At 38.5% G+C, this 20,100-nt stretch overlaps 1 protein-coding gene across 1 annotated transcript in view; it reads left to right on the plus strand.

Moving 5' to 3' along the window:
- Window positions 1-17,995, plus strand: part of LOC139709226 (ATP-binding cassette sub-family D member 2-like) — a 30,729-nt gene extending 12,734 nt beyond the window's left edge. The window contains exons 5-11 of the mRNA XM_071621180.1: window positions 9,020-9,179; window positions 9,994-10,091; window positions 11,551-11,696; window positions 14,231-14,376; window positions 15,738-15,822; window positions 16,612-16,737; window positions 17,647-17,995. Of these exons, the coding sequence (XP_071477281.1) occupies window positions 9,020-9,179; window positions 9,994-10,091; window positions 11,551-11,696; window positions 14,231-14,376; window positions 15,738-15,822; window positions 16,612-16,737; window positions 17,647-17,995 (1,110 nt within the window). The remainder of the gene's footprint in view (window positions 1-9,019; window positions 9,180-9,993; window positions 10,092-11,550; window positions 11,697-14,230; window positions 14,377-15,737; window positions 15,823-16,611; window positions 16,738-17,646) is intronic.
- The last annotated feature ends 2,105 nt before the right edge of the window (window positions 17,996-20,100 follow it).

Raw genomic sequence — 20,100 nt, forward strand, 5'->3', positions numbered from 1 at the left:
TACATACTTCTGTGAATGACAGTTTAAAGAGGTGTTTCTTCAATGTGAATCACCATGGATTGCTGGATTGAAACGTTGGTGCCATGTGATCAGTTGTTTGGTTTTGCATGGTTATCACTGACTTTGCACGCTGATTAACTACTTGTGTTGGGGGGTGGGGCATAGGTCTCTTTCAAGATAACCTCGGCTAGTACAATGTACCGGTAGTTATCTTGTATCATGAGCAAGCGCAGGGAGCAATTAAACCCAGGAGTAGCCCACTGGGGGTGTGAGCACAAATCATGGATATACTTATAACGCTGATGTGAGCCTTGAATGCTACAACTGCACATAGAATGTAGCTGTTATAAAATACTACTGTTTTTTCTTTACTCTTGTTCTTATTGTTTTTTTTTAATTTACTGTACTCCATGGTATAACCTTACGTGAGCATTGTGTAAAAATTTCAAGGATTATGTTTTGATAGTAGTTTTTTTTTTTTTCCGTGTACCCTAAAGGGTGCTTGAGGCATTACATGAATTGCATGTTTTTACATTGTCCGTCTTTTCCACATTCCATTATCGTGATTTTAAAAAAAAAAGATGCTCAATGTATTTTTGTGGCACCTATCCCAGGTGTGCTATAGATATACAGGAGGTACAGATGTGCTGATTAGAATTAAAATCAAAGTTCAAAAGTCATTGAACTTGGCCTAAATGATGATTTTAGCTTTATCTTCATCTGCAAATAGGATTGTCTAGTGATTGTATGATTTGGCAGGAAGGGTAAATATGAGAGACAATTGTTTACATAAATTGATTGTAGTGATAGGTAAAAAAAATCAAAGTCAAAAGTCACCAAAATTTAGCTGAAATGTCCTTATCTGGCCTTGAATTCCTTGACATTTTCTGTAAGTAAAAGTCCAATATATGTTATCTGGTGTAAAGGCTAGAGATAAGAGGAAAAAAATCTTTTGTGCGGAGAGAATTAAATGTCTATCATTGGTAAGTGGTCAAGATCAAAGAGTATCAACAAAATATAAGTGAAGAACTGATCTTTTGGCAGATATACAAATGTATACAATGTACCGGTACTTTAAAAGTGAATATTTTCGTGCGAGTAATTTTTTCAAATTCAAATTCATGAAATGAACAAATTTTTTGCTCTGGGCTGGGTAAGATGAATTTTGTGTGTTTTTAATCTCTCAGAATCAAGACATTCGATAGTGGTACATATTGCAAGCAAAAATATTCGCATGCTTTTATTTTCACGGCAGCTTCTGGTTTCGCAAAATGCGCGAAAACTTCAATACCAGTAAGTGTACTGTGAAAATTTCATGAGAAGCAGAGGCATTCCAGTCAGCTTTGTGCAATAGACAATTTGCACCAAAAGTTTTCTGTGGCTTATTTTTTATTTATTTATTTTTTCTCTAAGAGTTTAATGATGATGACCTATCATGGGAACAACCTTTATTAATGGAATCCATTCAAACGTTAGGAATGTAGTACTTAGGGTGGGATTTCACGGAGCACGCGAACGATTTGCGAAGGACGCGAATGACAAAATCCAACATTCGGAAAAGTTTTTCTCCGAATGTGTTCCGACAATGAAGCCGAAAACTATTCTTGCGCAATTTGTGCGAAGTTCCCACGACGTATGTGCGATTGTCGTGTGTATCATTGCTAAAGTACAGCATGTTACGTACACGAAGAACACGCGACGGAAATGCGAACAACGAAAAATTTTCATGGGAGAAAATGTAGCAAGGAGAGGTGGAAGCAATAAAAAAAAGATCAACTCAAATCAGCTTTCTTGAGTTGATTTTTTTTCTTTCCTCTATTTCTCTTTTCGTTTTCTCTCATTTCTCTATCGTGTGTTTGCCTACATTTTTTTCCCCTAGGACGTATCTCCACTAGTAAAGCATTTGATCTTTTTTTTTTTTGCAGTTCCTCCAACACATAATCTCTATAGTTCAAATGAAATTTACATACTTAAGATTGATTTTAGGTATATTCTGCGAAATTTTTTTTTTGTATATCAAATATTCTTTCTCTTTGCTAGTCTATAATTTCTTTTGTTACTATAGTTGTTAATAATTGTTTGATGTTTAGATATGCTACGATTTCTATTTGCAGAAAACGTACAGGGCATACATCCCCCAAACGTGCGCTAAACGTTCGCGAGAATGTCTCAAAAGGTACGCGAACAGTTTGCGATTATGTCGTAAAATGATCGGAAAAACTTCGCAGATTTCGCGTAACATACGCGAGACATTCTCAGAAGCTTCGGAGTCTGTTTGGGGTTTCACGAACATTTTGCGAACATCGCGCGTGTCTTGCGAAGGTCTTGCGCATATGACGAAGCTTTAAAGACACTTTCGAGAACAATTCACGAGCAAATCCCGACTAAGTGTGCGGAAAAGGTTCGCGAAAAATTTCAAACTTTTTTGAAATTCTCGCCGAAGTAAAAACGACATTCGCGAACAATTGACGACGCTTCCGAACCCTCACGTTTGTTTGGCGATCTTTTGCAGACTAAAATGCGAATGCTGGATTTTGCCATTCGCGTCCTTCGCAAATCGTTCGCGTGCTCCGTGAAATCCCACCCTTAGATAGACAGCAAAGATGGCCTACATGAAGGAAAGGGGGTTGATTTGTTTAGATTGGTATGTATTTTAGCTGCCAGTATAAGATGCATAATAAAACAGTCTTACAAATTTATGCACAGTGATCTATATGGAAAACTGTAGTTTTGAACTATGCAGCTAACAAGTGTTTGCATTTCAAAGTGCAACATGGCCAAGTACATTTTTGTGGTAGTTCATAATCTCATGAAAAAGCAGTGATATTCCTACACTCACAGAATCTTTCGTTATAGAGCATTTTTAAGTACAGCAATGCTCACCAACACTTTATTTCCCATCTCTAAGTACCTTGACTATTTAGTCATTAAAAAAGTAATTCGAAGGGATAACCAACATTAATGCATTCTCTACCAACTGCAGACGCCATAGGGTGTGAACTTGGTTAGTACTTTTGTTCATTATGAGACAATGTGTGTATTCATCTACTATTATATAGAAAGTGTGTGCGCAGAAAATTTTTTTGATGTGTTTAACGTCATCTACAAGTAGTGCTATGAATGATGACACTACCACGCTCTGCTTCAATTTGCATCAGTGCTGTGTGAAACCACCTGAATTTAAAGGCATAATTTACCATTTGCAGAAGAAACAAAAATCCAGCATTAGTACCATTACTTTAAAACAGTTCTAAAATGTGAGTTAGGGGATAGAAACAACCACTGTATAAATTTGAATCCGTATCGATGTTAAGTTTTGTTAAATACACAAAATGTGAACAATAGTTATGATAAAAATGTTTCCAGACTAAACCGTCTACAGTTATGGTTTAATGAGAAAAATACTGATATCTCCTTATATTTTAGGCTTTATTGCAAAAATTGTTTATAAAATGGTAGGATGTTTTGTGATACAACAGACCTACACATATGCATCAAAGGTGATATCTTGAACATTTTTTAAATCACTGCTCCCAAAGGTAAAACTAAGCTTTTGATAGATTCAGAGACACAAAGTGTTGTTGTTTTGTTGTTCTTGTTTTGTGGGTTATGCCTTATACTGTATTTTCAAGGCAAGTGACGCAAGTATGCTTGATGGGTAGAAAATTTTAATACGATATAAATGTAGTTTTCATTCTAGGGAATGCCTTGTATATTTTGGTTGCATTTTTTTTTCTTTTTTTAACATAGCAAATAAAGATATCACTGTTGTTGTTTGAGTGAGTTGCTCCAGGCAAGAATGCCCTTGTTTGAATAATTGTGGTAGTTACCATATTGGAATTTGTAAATCATACTAGTGTACTCAGTGTGCAGGTTGGTGCCTCTCTAAAATAGTTTGCTTTTAAATCGGCAATCATCACCAAGTAGTTTATTTGACAGGAGCTAATTGTCCTGTGAGTATCCCTTCAAACTGACCTTGCCTTAAAAGCAGTACACGTGTGGCTGACCAGCAGAAATGCTACCAAAGACTTGAATAAATCGTCAACTGTGATATGATATGTCAGTGTTAACAAAATACACATTGGGATCACATTCAACTTGTAGACTTAAAAGTGTTTTGAATTACACTTAGTTTGAGTCCAGGAAGATTACACCTACTGTGTACTCAAGCAATAAGAAGTGTAGTTTGTTTGTTTTTTTGTGAAAGGAAAGTTATAGAATATGTGAATTTCACATTACCATTTGTTTTAAAGCAAGTGAGCATGAAGTCATGGCTTCACAACTTCCCAATAGGATGTACAGTATGTAAATGTACCATTACAGTTGTATACATTATGATATAAACATTCTACTTGGTGTACTGTACATGTATGATTTACAATAATGTAGCAACTACAACTCCTGAAGCCACAAACTTTAGACCATGACACAGTGATGATTTATTCTTATTGACTTCACCAATGTTAAATTAGGAACTTGAGTGAAGGTTTGTGAGACAATGATATCATCACTTCACCTTCACCAATATTACTGTAACAAGTTTACGAAAACACATATTTTGTGAAACTTCAACATTCTATTCAAATGTAATGATCCTTGCATTGAGGCGTTTTTGTTGCAATTTATTGACAAATTGGCTTTGATTGACTTGAATGAACACCACATTTCAATGATTTTGAATGATAGCTATATGATAAAAATCATCGGCACACATACAGTTGTACCTGGGTGTGATTTGAGCCCACAACCTCCTGATTGATTACCAGGTGTCATATCCACTAGACTACCAAGCTTTTACCCGATAGCCAAGTATGTCTCCGATTTACTTATGGCAGTGGGTACTGCATTTTCATTATGAATCATTGTTTCTTGCATCAACGTGGTTTTTATTACCTCTGTCAAGGAAGGAGGAATTTTAAAGTGATCATCGACGTTGGTTTGTCTGTTTGCAAAATAACTCAAAAAGTTGCAAACAGATGTACATTTGTAAATGAAACTTGCAGGAAAAGTTGATAATGACACAAGGAACAGATGATTGAATTTTGGTAGTGATCTGGGAATTTTTATGCATTTTTGAAGGATTTTTTGTTTTGGCATATAAGGTCAGTGAACTTGGGAGTTCTAGCTGTAAGTACTGGAGGTTTACATACGCGCACTAAAGTGCGTGCTCTGCTGATAATGTAAACAAAAGTCTTCTAAATTATGAAATTGCATGCATGTATGGGTGGAAATGAGTTGCTGGCTTGGCAGAGGTCTGCACTCTACGAGTGCTTTTCTAGTTATTGCAATTGATTGACAAATAAGGAATCAGAACCATCACTGGCTATTTGGTTGAAGCTCTGCAGTCTAGCATATATGATGCATGTCTAACAGGCAGGAGGTCCTTGGTTCCAGTCTTTTCATACCCATTGTGTGTATCATGGGTATTACTCAAAATCACTGAATAATTGCAGAGACTCCAACTCTCCCGTTTTCGACGGGAGATCTCCCGCTGAAAGTCCATTTTTGCAAAATCTCCCGTTCTCCCGCTTGAGATTTAATTTCTCCCGCCCTGGCTCTGTGTCTCCCACTTGAAATGATTTCTTACTTAATATCACTGTATGTTGAAAAATAAGCCTTAGATAGCACGAGAGAGCATCTAGAACCCTAGAGCTTCGCTCAGGGTCCTTAAGCGGGCCCTGGACCCCGCAGCCACAAGGAATTTCCCGCACATCAAATTGGAGTCTCCCCTTTGCTAGGGGTTTCAGGTGGGAGAATCTCCCGATCAGAAGGTGCTTGGGGTTGGAGTCTCTGTAATTGATGTTTATTTACATCAATGAAGGGCAATCTGTCTGTCAATTGCAATTCAAAATTCCATACATTGTACCTTAAAGTTGTCCAGAGGCTGACGATCACATTTGCCATAGTACAATGCAGATCAACATAAAAAGTCCTGTGTGTGTATGTACATTTGAAAACCCGTTGAGGACGGGCTGGTTTTGCTATAACACGCATTTCCCATAGACACCTGCCTGAGTATACTGGTGACTAGCCTTCAATGGGTTTACTGAGGTAGGATTACATGAGTAGCCTTGTCTATTATATTGAGTGTGTGTGAGAGAGAGAGAGAAAAGGTTGCCGCTTTAATGGCTTTCGCAGTCATACGGGCCTGTATACTGTATGATAATCAGTGTACTCAAACACATTTCAAGCCAAGATGAGAGGTATCGGTCAGTGATGCTTGAAATGAGGAAGGAAGAGGACAAATGTTTGGATTAGTAACAAAAAGAGGAGAGCATCCTCATGAGGAAGATACTTTTACATATCTCTTATGTTGAAAAGAAAGGAAACCCGAAGCAGAGTTCATGATTCTATATCTTTCATTCAGAATTAATAGATGGTCCCTTCAGCTTATTAAATTCCGGCAAGTACAATTGTAGGAAAATTGAGCAAAGAAAATGGGATTCCATCGGATTCCATCCTGATTGAATCACATTTTCTTTGCTCAATTTTCCAATAATGAATTATCTTCATTTCTGGTCAGTTTTCCTCTGTTTACGTTAAGTACAAATGTAGGGAAACAGTAGCATCACACATGGATGCCATGTTTTCTAGAGAGTAATGCATAGCGTTCATTTTTGTAGATAAATCATATATATGAAGGACCTAGATACAGTTGTACCATATGTATGACAGTGTGTACACAATATTAGTAGATAAATGACTATATTACTTCCCACACTAATGCGAAGCGGTTGGTAACATACAGTAAATTAGGCCCTACATCTGGAAATGAGTGTGACAGCATGGAAACAGGATTTGCCCATCTGGTCTCAAGGATCTTGTGTTGAAGGCGGCTTGGCTCGTGAGCCGCCTTTAACACGAGGCCAGTACCATTGCCCAATTGTTACTAGTATAATACATTCACCAGGCATGTACAATTTTGTTGAATCATACACATGTTATGTACAGTAGCACAGCATGCAAAACATTAGTCTACAGTTCATGTTAAATTCAGACCCTGAAATGAGACTAGAACATCACTGTATACCAGGTACAGACTTCTGTCTCACCATTGTACATTAAGAAGAGGATTTGTGTCAAAACGTCAGCATAGATGTTATGACTTATTCATTGTCTGATATATAATTGGGAACATGCATCTTATTCCCCTTTTCTCTGTTCTGGAGGATGGCACTCAGTGAATAAACACAACATCTGTGATACATTTTAATGTGATAAAAACTAATCTACCCAGCACTATAATGAGAAAAGCTGCATATTGTACGGTGCCCCAACAATAACCTTTCTGCGGAAGTGCATGAATTATTGAACATGGATGACACGACTTCAGTCATTTTTATTAACCCGTTGAGGACAAGCTGATTTTGCTACAACATGCATTTCCCATAGACCCCTGCCCGAGTATACTCGGGACTTGTCCTCAATGGGTTAAAGGGATAGTATAGTTTTGGTTCAGACCTAATTTCAGGATTCTAACATTTTTTGGTGAGATAGTAAGAAGCCTCTTATGAAATATGAAAGAACATGTAATTCTATGAGGAATTCAATGTTTATTTGATGAAAATTGGTTTTGAAATGGCTGAGATTGTATCTGAAAAAGAGCTTTGTTTTACTTTATTTTTTGATGTTTCAGTCATTCCAAACCCGATTTTCATCAAATAAACTTTGAATCCTCTTAAAATGGTACACTCTATACTATATCATAAGTGTTTTCTTGGTATCTTGCAAAAAGTTAAAAGCCCAATGCTCATCTCCACCAATACTGTACCATACCTTTAAGTAGACTTACATCATAAAAAAAAAGCTTACATTGAAGGCCACACACAATACGTGTCTTAGTATGTTCAGTCGGTACACTCTTTGTTCCTACACTCATATCAAAATGACATGGAACATCATAAAGCATTCTTGACTGCTGAAAACAAATGGTCCATAGTTCTTCAAGTGTGGTACTATTGCCAAGGCTATATGGGCACCACAAAGATCTCACTCACATTTCAAAAAATTTTAGTGTACCATTAACTGGGTTTGTTTTGTTTTTATTTTGTTTTGTTTTTGTAACTGTTAATGCCATTCTCTTTTTTTTTTGGAAGATCCTACATACTTGGAGGCATGAGGGATTCTCTGTAAACTCCAATGAATTCCATATGTCATACAAAAAGTGTATGTTGGTCTTCAAGTCATAATGTTTTCTTGCACCTCCTCTTCTATGCAAATTCCTCTCATCTTGCCCTTTACTTCTATTACACTATTATTGTCATCATACAAATAATAATTAGAAAAGCACTCTGAGAGCGCAGACCTCCACCAAGCAGCTACTTTCCATAGATGATCTTGCTCTTCCCAAAGAGATTTTTTTCCTCTCCACCACTGGGGAAAAGCTCTTGGGCTCTTTCATAGAGATCAGTGATTTCCACCCATAGTATACATGCTGAAAAATCGCCCGATTTCCCAATATAGAAGCCTTTGTTACGTCATAAACCCTCAGCTGCGCGGAGTGCCTCACCGTAGCAGAAAGTGAAGCACGCACTTTAGTGCGCGTTTGAAAACCTCAAAAATGTGCAGCTTGAACTCCCAAGTTCATTGACCCAACCTGTCAAAATATCAAAAATCCTTCATGAATTAAAAAAAAAAATCAGGTCACTGCCAAAATTTAATAATTTCTTACAACAGTACTTGTGTCATTCTCAACCTTTCCTGTAAGTTAACTACTTTTTGAGTTATTTTGCTCATGGACAAACAAACAAACAAACAAACTAACCAACAAACCAACGGTAATGAAAACCTAACCTCCTCCCTTGGCGGAGGTAATAACAGTGTAAGTGCCAAGCATGATATCTGCAAAATATCTGCCAAAGCCTTGTAAACCAGTGTAGAGAAATGTAGGGTAGCAATAAAGAAAGAAAAAAAAAAAAAACTGTCATCGGCATTTCTTATGCATTGGTCATCCTGCAATAAGTACAGTTGTTCATCTCTTCTCTGTCAAATCTCTCTCTCTCTCTGTCTTCTATCCCAGGTGACCGAGCTAGCCGGTTACAGTGCCAGGGTGTCAGATATGCTGACAGTCTTTGAAGATGTCAGCAAGGGACACTTCATTCGCAACAAGGTGACAACCAATGGAAAGGTCAAAGGTCAACTGGCACTCAAGGAAGGAGCATCGTCCGCCGACCTCAGGGGTGAGTGAGATGAGTGAATGCATGTATTCTCATTCAACAGTCATCTAGGCAACCCTAGACCTAGGGTTTCATTTTGTTGTTGTCCTCAAGTAAAGGAGTGGCTGCAGGCATAGTTCACAAGAAAACAAGAAAACAGTTATAAAGATATGCAATGAACTCAATAGGTTCATAATGTTTTCTCTCATATCAGTAAGTGCTGTCCTCTGCATACTATACAGTTTATATCCCTTCACCTGCAAAATAGAGTTACTTTGCTTTTGCTTTTGTTTCTTTGCAATTGTAATGGATTTTTAAGTTCATGACTACTGCCTTTAAAGTTTATGTCACACATGTAGTATGATTGCTTTGATCATCATTGTCAACTCATATCATTATGATGAAGAAATTGTTCAAAAGCTGAAATTCAGCTTATTTGTCACATAGTAAATATTGTGTAAGCTGTTATTTTCGCATACAGATATTTTCGCAAGATGTTGTTGTTTTCGCAATTTTGACACCGAGGCGACCATGAGTGCTCTAATGCCTATCAGTTCTACATATTTTCACATGTTGTTCAATTCACGCTCCAAAAGTGATTTGCGAAATTAAACCCTCGCGAAAAATAACAGTGTACACAGCAGCAGGGGTGACATGCTGTCTGTGATAGTATGTATTACACAAATATTTCCATGAATGTTATCAGCATTGATCACCTGAGTGAATTGATATCCTTCTATTTCTCTCTTCTCTGTGCATGCTGCAGTTTAGGAGAAATGACAAATCTCTCTCCCATGTTTGTTGCATTTCTTTCTTCTTCTCTTTTCAACAAAATTAGGTGAAGTAAAAACCACAGACTCTGCCCTCATCATAGCCGAGAATGTGCCCATCATTACCCCCAACCAGGATGAAGTCATTTCCAGCTTATCACTTCAGGTATTAAGGTCTCTACTCAGCAGCACGCAGCTGCGGTAAACCGTGACAAGGCAAACACATCTCACGCATTAAGAATGTTGGAGTATGAAAGGGGGAGGGTGAGAGGGGTGAGGGAAACATCATTGCCCCCTCTTTCACCTTTCTGTCTAATAATTTACAATTCCTCTCCCCATCCCCACCCCTTTGATGATTAATGCTGGCATTGTTCTGTGTATACAGAAGTGACACATTAGTTGGCACTGCCAAAGATCCTTGGTCTCAAGTTGAATAGATCACAGTGCGATCGCTCAGAGTCTCTGTATGTAAGTGGAACCAATTGATGGTATTAGTTGTTGTTGTTGGGGTTTTTTTCTTGAGGGGAGAGGGAGGGTGGAGGATGGGGTAAGTGGGGAGCTTCTATAGAGAATTTGAAAGATTATATGTGATCCTGCATCACAAAGCCCCACAACAGTCGACAGACATATATTTTTAGTTGAGAGCAGATTCTGAAAAGAGCAGACTTCAAGCTTGAAAATGATGTACAACTCAATACATATGAACTCTCCTAGCCTATCTTAATATTGAAAAGAAAGCACACACTCTTAAAAAGTATGTACTGAGAAAAGAGGCTCTGAAGTATAGGGTCTATTCAAGTGCTTGATCTTCCGAAGCCTCGCTAGCTGTGCAATGCATGGGGGGGGGGGGGGGGGGGGGGGGGGGGGGGGGGGGGAACGGAATGTAAGCCACCATAGTGACAACAGTGAAGGTATTATCAGATTAAACTAAAATTGAGCATGCTTTATTAACACATTCTCTCCATAACTAATACCAACTTTCAAAGAAGTGTTCCAGAAAAACTGCTAAAATCACAATTTCCCATTAGTTTTATGATCCCAAATTTTAGAATAATGTAGAAGGATTGTTCTGTCAGGAAAAAAACATGAACAGCTCAAGATTGGCTAGGTTGACCCGTTTCATCTATTTTTGAGTCCTCACGTAAAATCAGGGTGTACAACTTATTGTTGGTTTTGTGATGCATGGTCACATGCAAATATCTTCAGATGATATGTTGGTCATCAAAATTATCACTTCCACATTTAACCAGATGCAGGAGTTGATTTTGGTACAACTCCCATGTTCAGTTCACAGGCAGTAAACCTTGCGTGCTTGAATATGAAGTATTCATGTACATATGCATTTGCATAATGTGGTGCCCACTTCGGGGAAAGTTTCTATATAAAGCAATTTTTACAATTACTGCTGTTATTGGGGTTCATCTTCCATGGCGACAATAAGTTGTTGCCTAGCTGCTACCACTAGTGCAAATGTTGTGATTTGTAATGGCTGTAAAGTGCTTTATGAGACAAGGCCAGGTAATAAGCCATTGTCTTCATTAAGCGGTATGTCACATGTGAAGCCAATTAAAACGTATTTCTATCCAAGAGATAATGGCTAAAGCGTCTCCATATCTTGTTTTCAGGTGTCCCCTGGGATGCACCTGCTCATCACTGGACCCAATGGCTGCGGCAAGAGCTCTCTCTTCAGAATCCTGTCTGGACTTTGGCCTGTCTACCGGGGCAAGCTGGTCAAGCCTGACCCCCACGACATGGTCTTCATCCCCCAGAGGTACCTTCTCTCTCCCCACACCTTCCTTTGTGGTCTTTTGTTGGCAAGCCGCTCAAAGGATAAAGTTCTTAATCATTGATGCAGTGAAATCAACACACATTTTTTCATTCAAGGCACACTGTTGCTTGTGCACATCATGTGTAATGCAAGGGAGGGGTGGGCATAAAACCCCCAATCAATAGCAGTAATTCACTGCTACAATTATGAATAAGATTTACTTTGGCAATCAGTCCTGGTTTCAGGATAATCTGATCAGTTCTGTATAGCAGTTGCTATGGTTTTAAATCCTTTCTTTGTCCCGCATACAATGTGGTATAGGTCTGCACACTTCAATACACCCTAAATTTGGAAGTCATTTTCTTCTAAAGTACCTTTCTTGGAGTTACATTTCTTTTTTTTTTTTTACTCTAGTGGGTCAGGAACAAAGTTGAGGATATGATTTTAGAGCTGATAATCTATTCTTTTTCATATTTGACCTGAACAATGACGTTTTGCTTGGCAACTCTTTTTTTTTTTTTGTGTTCTTTTATAGTGCAAGGTCACATCAGTATTCTTGTTCTGACCAGCCTACAATTTGTGTCTGGGAAGTTGACCCATGTGCACAGCCGCTACATTGAGTTTGTATTACACAAACTGACAATGCATACACATACACATGATCAAAATACTTATTGATCATTGGCTACGTTCTTCAGTCTGCACTGGAAGGAAGAGATGTTAGGGCTGGGTGTCTGCAGTCTACATAGAGTGCGATATTTGATACCCATGTGGCACCAGCTATACTTTAGTACTGTGCCCTGGGTTACCGAAAAATTAGTAAATGTAATAATCTGATGCTCTATGCAATAAGGTTTTGTTGTGTTAGTAATCCTAATGCAACAATTAATGAATGCCAGTACATAAAAAAAAAAAAAATCCATAATTTGATTACTTTAATTACTCCTCTCTCTAATTAAAGTGCCAGATAGAGTAATGCTAATGCCCTGCTGTTATGGTAGTGGTGTAGGGAGTGCATGCATGTTGCAGCTCGACACCAGCAGGGCCAGACTGCACTGTGCATTATCAGTCCACAAACGAAATGAATGATAATGAGCCCAGTTTGTCGATTAAACTTGTAATTTCCTGAATTTCATTCAATTAATATAACATTTTCAGCAAAAATGTTTAAAAATCATTACCATTTTTCTAGTTATGTTAAACACATAACAGGGATAAATTGGCATTTGGATTGTTATTGCTGATTGCTGATATTAACCCTAAAAAGACTGGGCTATTTTGGTAGCTCGAAAGACTGGGAATTATTCTTTGTGGCATTCTTAGCAAATGTACGTGAAAAAAAAATTCGGTATCAAAATTAATTTCTTATTTATTTTATTGTTTCATGAATTTCTTATGTATTTCTCTGTTTTTTCAACCTTTTGTTTTTGTTGTTTTTTTAACAAAATTTGTGGCAGACACTTTTTGAAGCATAATACTTCTAAAACAAATTAATTTTAGCCATTGAAAGTAAAAATAAGCATATTTATATGAACCATGTGAAAAAACTCAATTTGCATTGACTTTGTACACAAAATCACATTTTTGAGCCGTTTTCGGCCTCACGTGCATGTACAAAAAGTTATGTAACTTCAGAACCGTACCCCCGGGCATCACAAATTTGGTGTCAAAATGTGCGGGAAACTCGAAAGAAAAAAGTCATAGAGCATCGCGGCGAGAGCACTGCGTGTTGCAGAGTAATCGCGCCAAATGTTGAGGGGGGGGGCCTTTTAGGCCCCCCCCCCCCCCCAGTCTTTTTATTAAACCAGGATGCCATGATAGCAGTGTGTAACTGTACACCCTAATAACTTGAAATTGTGCTACACATTGCAGTAACCTGGGGTATGACGGTACCCCAGGTTCTGGCATGCCGAATCATGTAGCAAATATGAGCCAAAAAGCCCTGCAGTGCTCTAGGTATCAAGCTACTAAAGGTCATAACAGTGTATTCCCCTCACGTTCTTTTGAAACTATATTATTGAAAGATTCTCATTATATGCACATAGAAACCAAAGCAGGTCTGCCTACACTTACAAACCAGGAACTATCCATAGAATTTCATTGGAATAGAAGCTCTTTTACAACATAGAGTAGTCCCCTGCCCTGCAACCCCTCATCACCACCAGTCCCATTGGCAATTGTGAATGAAGACCTTTTTCGGCATTTTGTGTTTAATATTAAAGAATATGCCGAATTTTTCTCGTTGTGTTTTTGAAGCATGTGTATTTCAGATATCTATACTGTAAAAGTATAAATTTTTGCACATTTTGCACAACAAGAAACTAGCTTGAAAATAAGAGCGCACAAATACTTTTGCTTGTTGTATGTGATGATATTTTATCTCTTTGCTTTCTTGGAATTAAAAACGAACAAAATTTGTTTAACCCAGCTGAGCACAAAAAAATTTACTCGGTCATGCGAAAATGTTCACTTTTACGGTAATAGTAGCACTCATGGATTAACAATGCTTTCTTCCTCTCTGTGCTTGTTTTGCAAAGACCCTATATGTCACTGGGCTCGTTGAGGGACCAGGTGATCTACCCTGACACGCCCAAGGAGATGGCTGGGAAAGGGATGACAGACGCAGACCTGGAAAACATCCTTGGCATCGTTCACCTGCAGCACATTGTCACCAGAGAGGGCGGTATGCATTTTTGCAGACATTGAAGGAAGGAGAGTTTCCTCACGTAGCAAACATGTGGATGCAGCTGTTGCAGAAGGATTAGTGCAATGCCCAGTGACAGTTTAGGAAAATTGGATGATTTGATGAATGCATAGATGAAGTTTTGAAGTTTCTGATGATCTCATGTGCTTCCCTCAATATATGGGAACTCTTCCACAATTTCTTATTTCAGAGAAGTGCAACATTATTAGAAAATATACAAAGAATTTGCTTTGGTTTTAATTTTACAGTGAGAGTACACATCTTTGACCTGTTACTGAGTAATGTGAAGGCAAATATTCTCCATGCCACATGGCGGAGCAAGGTTAAGAATTATTCCCATGTCATAGACAAGTTTGGGTCTTTCGTTGTTGAATTTTCTGAATAATTTTTGTACAATCCTGACATTAGAAAATGTTGAAGAGTTGCCGTCTTGGAGGGCAAAACTTTGAAATTCATGTCTTTTGAACAGAATGTCTGATTTTCGTCGATCTGTGTTTCACTCATATCTCTGCATTAGCTGAGTTCGTATATGTTTAGAGAAACTTCCTGTGTACTAGCCCTTTTCTTATGTATAGGGCTTAATCAGTGAGCTTTAGATTTGGACTATTTTGTGTCCACTCTCATACTACAATTGATTTGCTTCACATTGTGTTGCTGTTTGAATGGAACAAGAAGTAACTTGGTTTCTCAGATCTGTACAGTCATACTCATGTGGCAAGGTAATGGTTGTTACAGTGTTTGACTGTGTGCGGAGAACAACCCTATCATAAGTTCCATTGAAATAAGACTGAGATCTACTTGAAAAAGTGATGTATTACTGTCACTTTCTTTGATGTCATAGTACTTGGTAATCTGTATCAACATCTTTGGAAAGCTCAATTAAATGTAGCAGCAAGCCTCTTCAAATAATCTTATTTTATTAGACAGGAATGTTCGTACAATGTATGGGAGCTGTTATATTCTAAGGGTAGGGAGAGATGGTGTTGTAATGACTTTAAAAAAGGATACGAGAAAATACAGATTTAATGCAGTATCAAATTTTGGTTGCAGATCAATAGACGAAGAGATATTCACCTCAGAAAGTGGATATGATGTGAAAAAGTATACAGATGTGTAATGTATTCATAAATCAGGGTCGATGACCATACAGTAAAATGTAGCAACACCTACATGTACTGAAAAATGACATAGAAGATGAAGCTATCGTAGTTATGCAATTATTTGCAGAAATAGCACAGTTTTGCATAAAACTGGTATAGCAATGACCAAACCACCAATGAGTTATTAATGTACATTCCATTTCAATGTGGCATCATTTTCTACCTGGTGGTTCATCTCAGGTTGGGATGCAGTGAATGACTGGAAAGATGTGTTCTCTGGTGGAGAGAAGCAGAGGATGGGAATGGCAAGACTCTTCTACCACAAGTAAGTCAGAGAGACGAGGGGCGTGTCTCCATCTCATGTAGTAGAAGGATTAGAATTCCATTATTTGCTGTGTGTTGATGATGGTGATGATGATGATGAAACAACATTCATATAGCGTCATTATCAGTAGAAACATTGGCTGAAAAAAAAAGATAGAAATGATGTAAAGCATCTTTATGTATGATGAATTTTTTTTTTTTCTGGTTTGGCAGTGTATGTTCTATTCGTGGCCCTATCTCTGTCTGTCTGTCTGTCTGTCTGTCTGTCTGTCTCTGTTACTCATTCCCTTTCTGTCTTTCACTCTCTGACATTGTTTAGTTATTGAGATACTCTTGAAGTAGTTGCAAGCATGGTTATAAATTCTGTAGTTGTCAGTGCTTCATTTGTTGCTAGTGTATTGGCTTGTGCATTCATCAGTGTTTCTTTCTCTTTGACTTTTACCATGTGTGTTTAGACATGACGATACACAGCAAATGTGTGTATAACCTTCCTTTTGACCACAAAATACTGAATAAATCAATCATGGAAGAACCATCTAAACGCCTCAGCAAAGTACACTCCAATCCAAGGCACCTTAAAATGATTTGAAGTACTATAAAGTGCAATATCCAATCACACATATTAAACATTGTACAGCTCACTTGTCTACTATAAGTACCGGTACATACAGTGTAAAGTAGGGGGTGACTGGTATCTGCAGTACTCCATGAGGTCAACACGTTTCCCAGCTCTCTAGGATGGCCAGCAGGGCAGTCAAAACTGACCAGATTATTTTTGATGGTATTTCAGACCCAAGTTTGCCCTCCTGGATGAGTGCACCAGCGCTGTGAGCATCGACGTTGAGGGGAAGATTTTCCAGGCGGCCAAGGATGCCGGGATCATCATGCTGACCATCACCCACAGACCGTCCCTCTGGTCAGTTAACATCTCTTGTTTGTCTCTGGTCATTCATAAGCTTTATAGTCAGTGGTCAATCGGCATTCAGTGCCAGAATTTCCAACAACAAAAAAGGTGAAACAAAACATCACTACGTAAGTGTCTGTTGGCAAGAATCGTCTGACTGTGACAACATTCTGAAAAAAACTGGCAAAAGAAGATTATTTGCACTTAGAAATTAGCAGATACTATTGCAAGTGAGATTTGTGTGCTTTTGCAAATAATCAAGTATTTCAAATTGAAAGGGAAAGTCTGCTTCTGTGAAGCAAGAATACCAAAGTTGACGTTCATTGCCATGGAAACTAGTTCTAAACAGTTTCACATAGCCCATATATCTGTGAACACAACAGAGGCTAACAAAGCGTGTACCTGGTTTCAAGTCCACTGCTGGAAGCCTTGTGTAATGATAGCTTGTTTAGAACCAGCACTAAACTATGACAAAAGAATGTGACATCATAACATCGATACTCTATGGTTGCTTTTGATAGATAAAAGCAATCAACCACTCGCAACAACTCCAGGAAAATATTAGCAAACTCTGCCAGAACAACTTCACAAAATTTGAATGTTGGTTTCTCTAGTCAATTGATGATGTGATATCCACAAGAATCTCAAATTTGAGCTTCTTTGTGGGCATTTTTACAATGGAAGAATATCATCATGACGAAAAGTTAACTTTAAATTTAAACTCATATCGTGGATCGACTACTAGCATAAATAAGATGAGACATCTCTTCTTTGTTTAGTTTAATTTATGAGAAATATATATACTCATATGGTGTTTACCAGTAGTAATCATATTATCATTAGCAGTGACAATGATAATGTCTGGAGTCACCAGGAGAACATAGTCCTTTTGACAGTTGTTTTGTATTCTTGTCATGGCAGGAAGTACCACACCCACCTGCTGCAGTTTGATGGCACGGGCAACTGGCGCCTGGAGGAGCTGAACACGGCGACGCGTCTGAGCCTCAACGAGGAGAAGCAGCGCCTGGAGGCCCAGCTGGCTGGCATGCCTCGCATGCAGGAACGTCTCAACGAGCTCTGCGAGCTGCTCGGCGAGGACTCCGTGCTCCGCACTGTCTCCTCTGCCAAGGACGCCGGGGGTCGGAAGAAGGAGACGACAGCTGGCCCAGCGGGGGCGAAGGAAGAGAATGGCAACGGAGTGGAGGGGATGGGCGGCGGCGCATCATCGGGTGGGGCCAGACTTGTGGAAGTTGGCGAGAGCGATCAGTAGAGCCACACCATGGAGGAAATGAATACCGACTTTAATAGAGGAGGAGGAGCAGAAGGGAGAATTCCTCCTATGATTGTTAGTAGGACTGGAGGTTTCAAAGGTCTTGAAGTCAAGAAGGATGGAGGCATTGTAGTTATTGGTCAGAGGAGAGTGCCACATACATCCTAGAAATACAAAAGGCTATTGTTGCGTAAATTATGTAGTCCGTAAAGTAGATCGATGAGTCCAGTCATGAGTTGATGTAATTTTGAGATTGTGGCAACTAATGGAGAAGTGCTGAGGAAAGATGCCTCTGTTGATGCAGAGCGATATGTATGCAGAGAGATGTGAATGCAGAGAGATATGAATGAAGAGAGATGTGAATACAGAGAGGTGTGAATGCAGAGAGATATGAGTACAGAGAGATATGAATACAGAGAGATATGAATACAGAGAGATGTGAATACAGAGAGATATGAATGCAGAGAGATATGAATGCAGAGAGATATGAATGCAGAGAGATGTGAATGCAGAGAGATGTGAATGCAGAGAGATATGAATGAAGAGAGATGTGAATGCAGAGATATGTGAATGCAGAGAGATATGAATGCAGAGAGATATGAATGCAGAGAGATATGAATGCAGAGAGATATGAATGAAGAGATATGAATGCAGAGAGATATGAATTCAGAGAGATGTTAATGAAGAGAGATGTGAATGTCTAATGAGATGAGTAGAGGAGTTCCCAGAAAGAGGCACAATGATTGATGTAAATAGATGGAAGTGGAAAGAAGGGTAAGAGAGAGAGAGAGAGAGAGAGAGAGAGAGAGACAAAGAGTTGGACAGACAGACATACAGTGGGAGAGAAAGAAAGAGAAAGATGAAGAATGAGTGAGCAGGAAGAGATTGTTGAATTTGTGTTTTGCCATATTGTCTTTTCCTTGGGGTGTTCCCTCATCAAACAACAAATTGATTTGGTAAAACATCGCCGAGTGTGAGTTATGTTAAGGGAGAGTGGAGTTTGTAGAAGTCATGATGGAGAAAGAGCATGTTATCAAATTGTCAGTGTACAGCCTGTGGGTGTGGCGGAGACGGTGGAAGTGTTCCTGAAATATCTTTTCCTTTCTTTTGAAGGCTAAAGGCATCCACTTGGCATTATTACATAATATCATGTAGAAGGATCTTTAATACTCCTCTTCAGAATCATTTATCTACTGATAGCAGTTTCGTAACTATTTTATTGTGGAGAGGAACTGAGCAACTGCACTTTTATTAAGTGAGTCATCATCCTAAATTTCAACTAGTCCATGTCTGTTCTAAGGACCTCCCACAGGTCATTACCTGAAGGATGGATGGATGATGTTTTCCTCTCACCAAACTAGGAGGCAGTATGATGAAGAATTCAGCTCATGTATTACTGTCAGGGTTTGTACACCATGAAGAATTTTGTTGGATCCCTATGGATATAGAACCAACAACACAGCACTTTTACATGTGTCTGTGTTTCTTATGGGCGTATGTATGTATGTGTGTGTGTGTTGGGGAGGGGCATGGGGATGCATTTGTGTGTGTGTGTTTGTGTGTGTACATTTGTGTACATGGTGCTCATGTATATTGCCACACATGTACATGCTGCAGCAGTGTGTGAGATAAGAACATGTAATATGATAATGTGGTGGTATGGATGAAACAGATTTAGGGGGACACATGGTTAGGGGATTATTTAAAAACACAAAGTATACTCAAAGAAATTGAGAGCAGAATAGTTGTGTACTGCAACAAAACTAGTTGGTTGAAGAGCAAACAAACAAAAAACAAACAAAACAAGGATGAATACAATGAAGGATGCCAGAGAATAAAGGGATAAATTTGTGAAATAATTGTGTAGAAGAGTGCAATTATTGTCAGAGTATCTAGAATAGGTTCCACCATGCAGCTTTGAATTGTTGGCAACTGATAATCATTGTGTAAATAGCATGTCTGAAATAACACTCTGCAAGCTGTACATATTAATAATAGGAGGCTTGTTCAACTTCCTATATATTGCTTTAATTGATTCCAATTCTGTGAATATAATTCTTTAGTATTTAGTCCTTATGGCATTGATAAAGTTGATGCTAGCGTAA

Source organism: Diadema antillarum, unplaced genomic scaffold, assembly GCF_040938485.1.
Source record: "Diadema antillarum isolate AM-2024a unplaced genomic scaffold, OU_Dant_1.0 seq00001416_RagTag, whole genome shotgun sequence".
NCBI lineage: Eukaryota > Metazoa > Echinodermata > Echinoidea > Diadematoida > Diadematidae > Diadema > Diadema antillarum.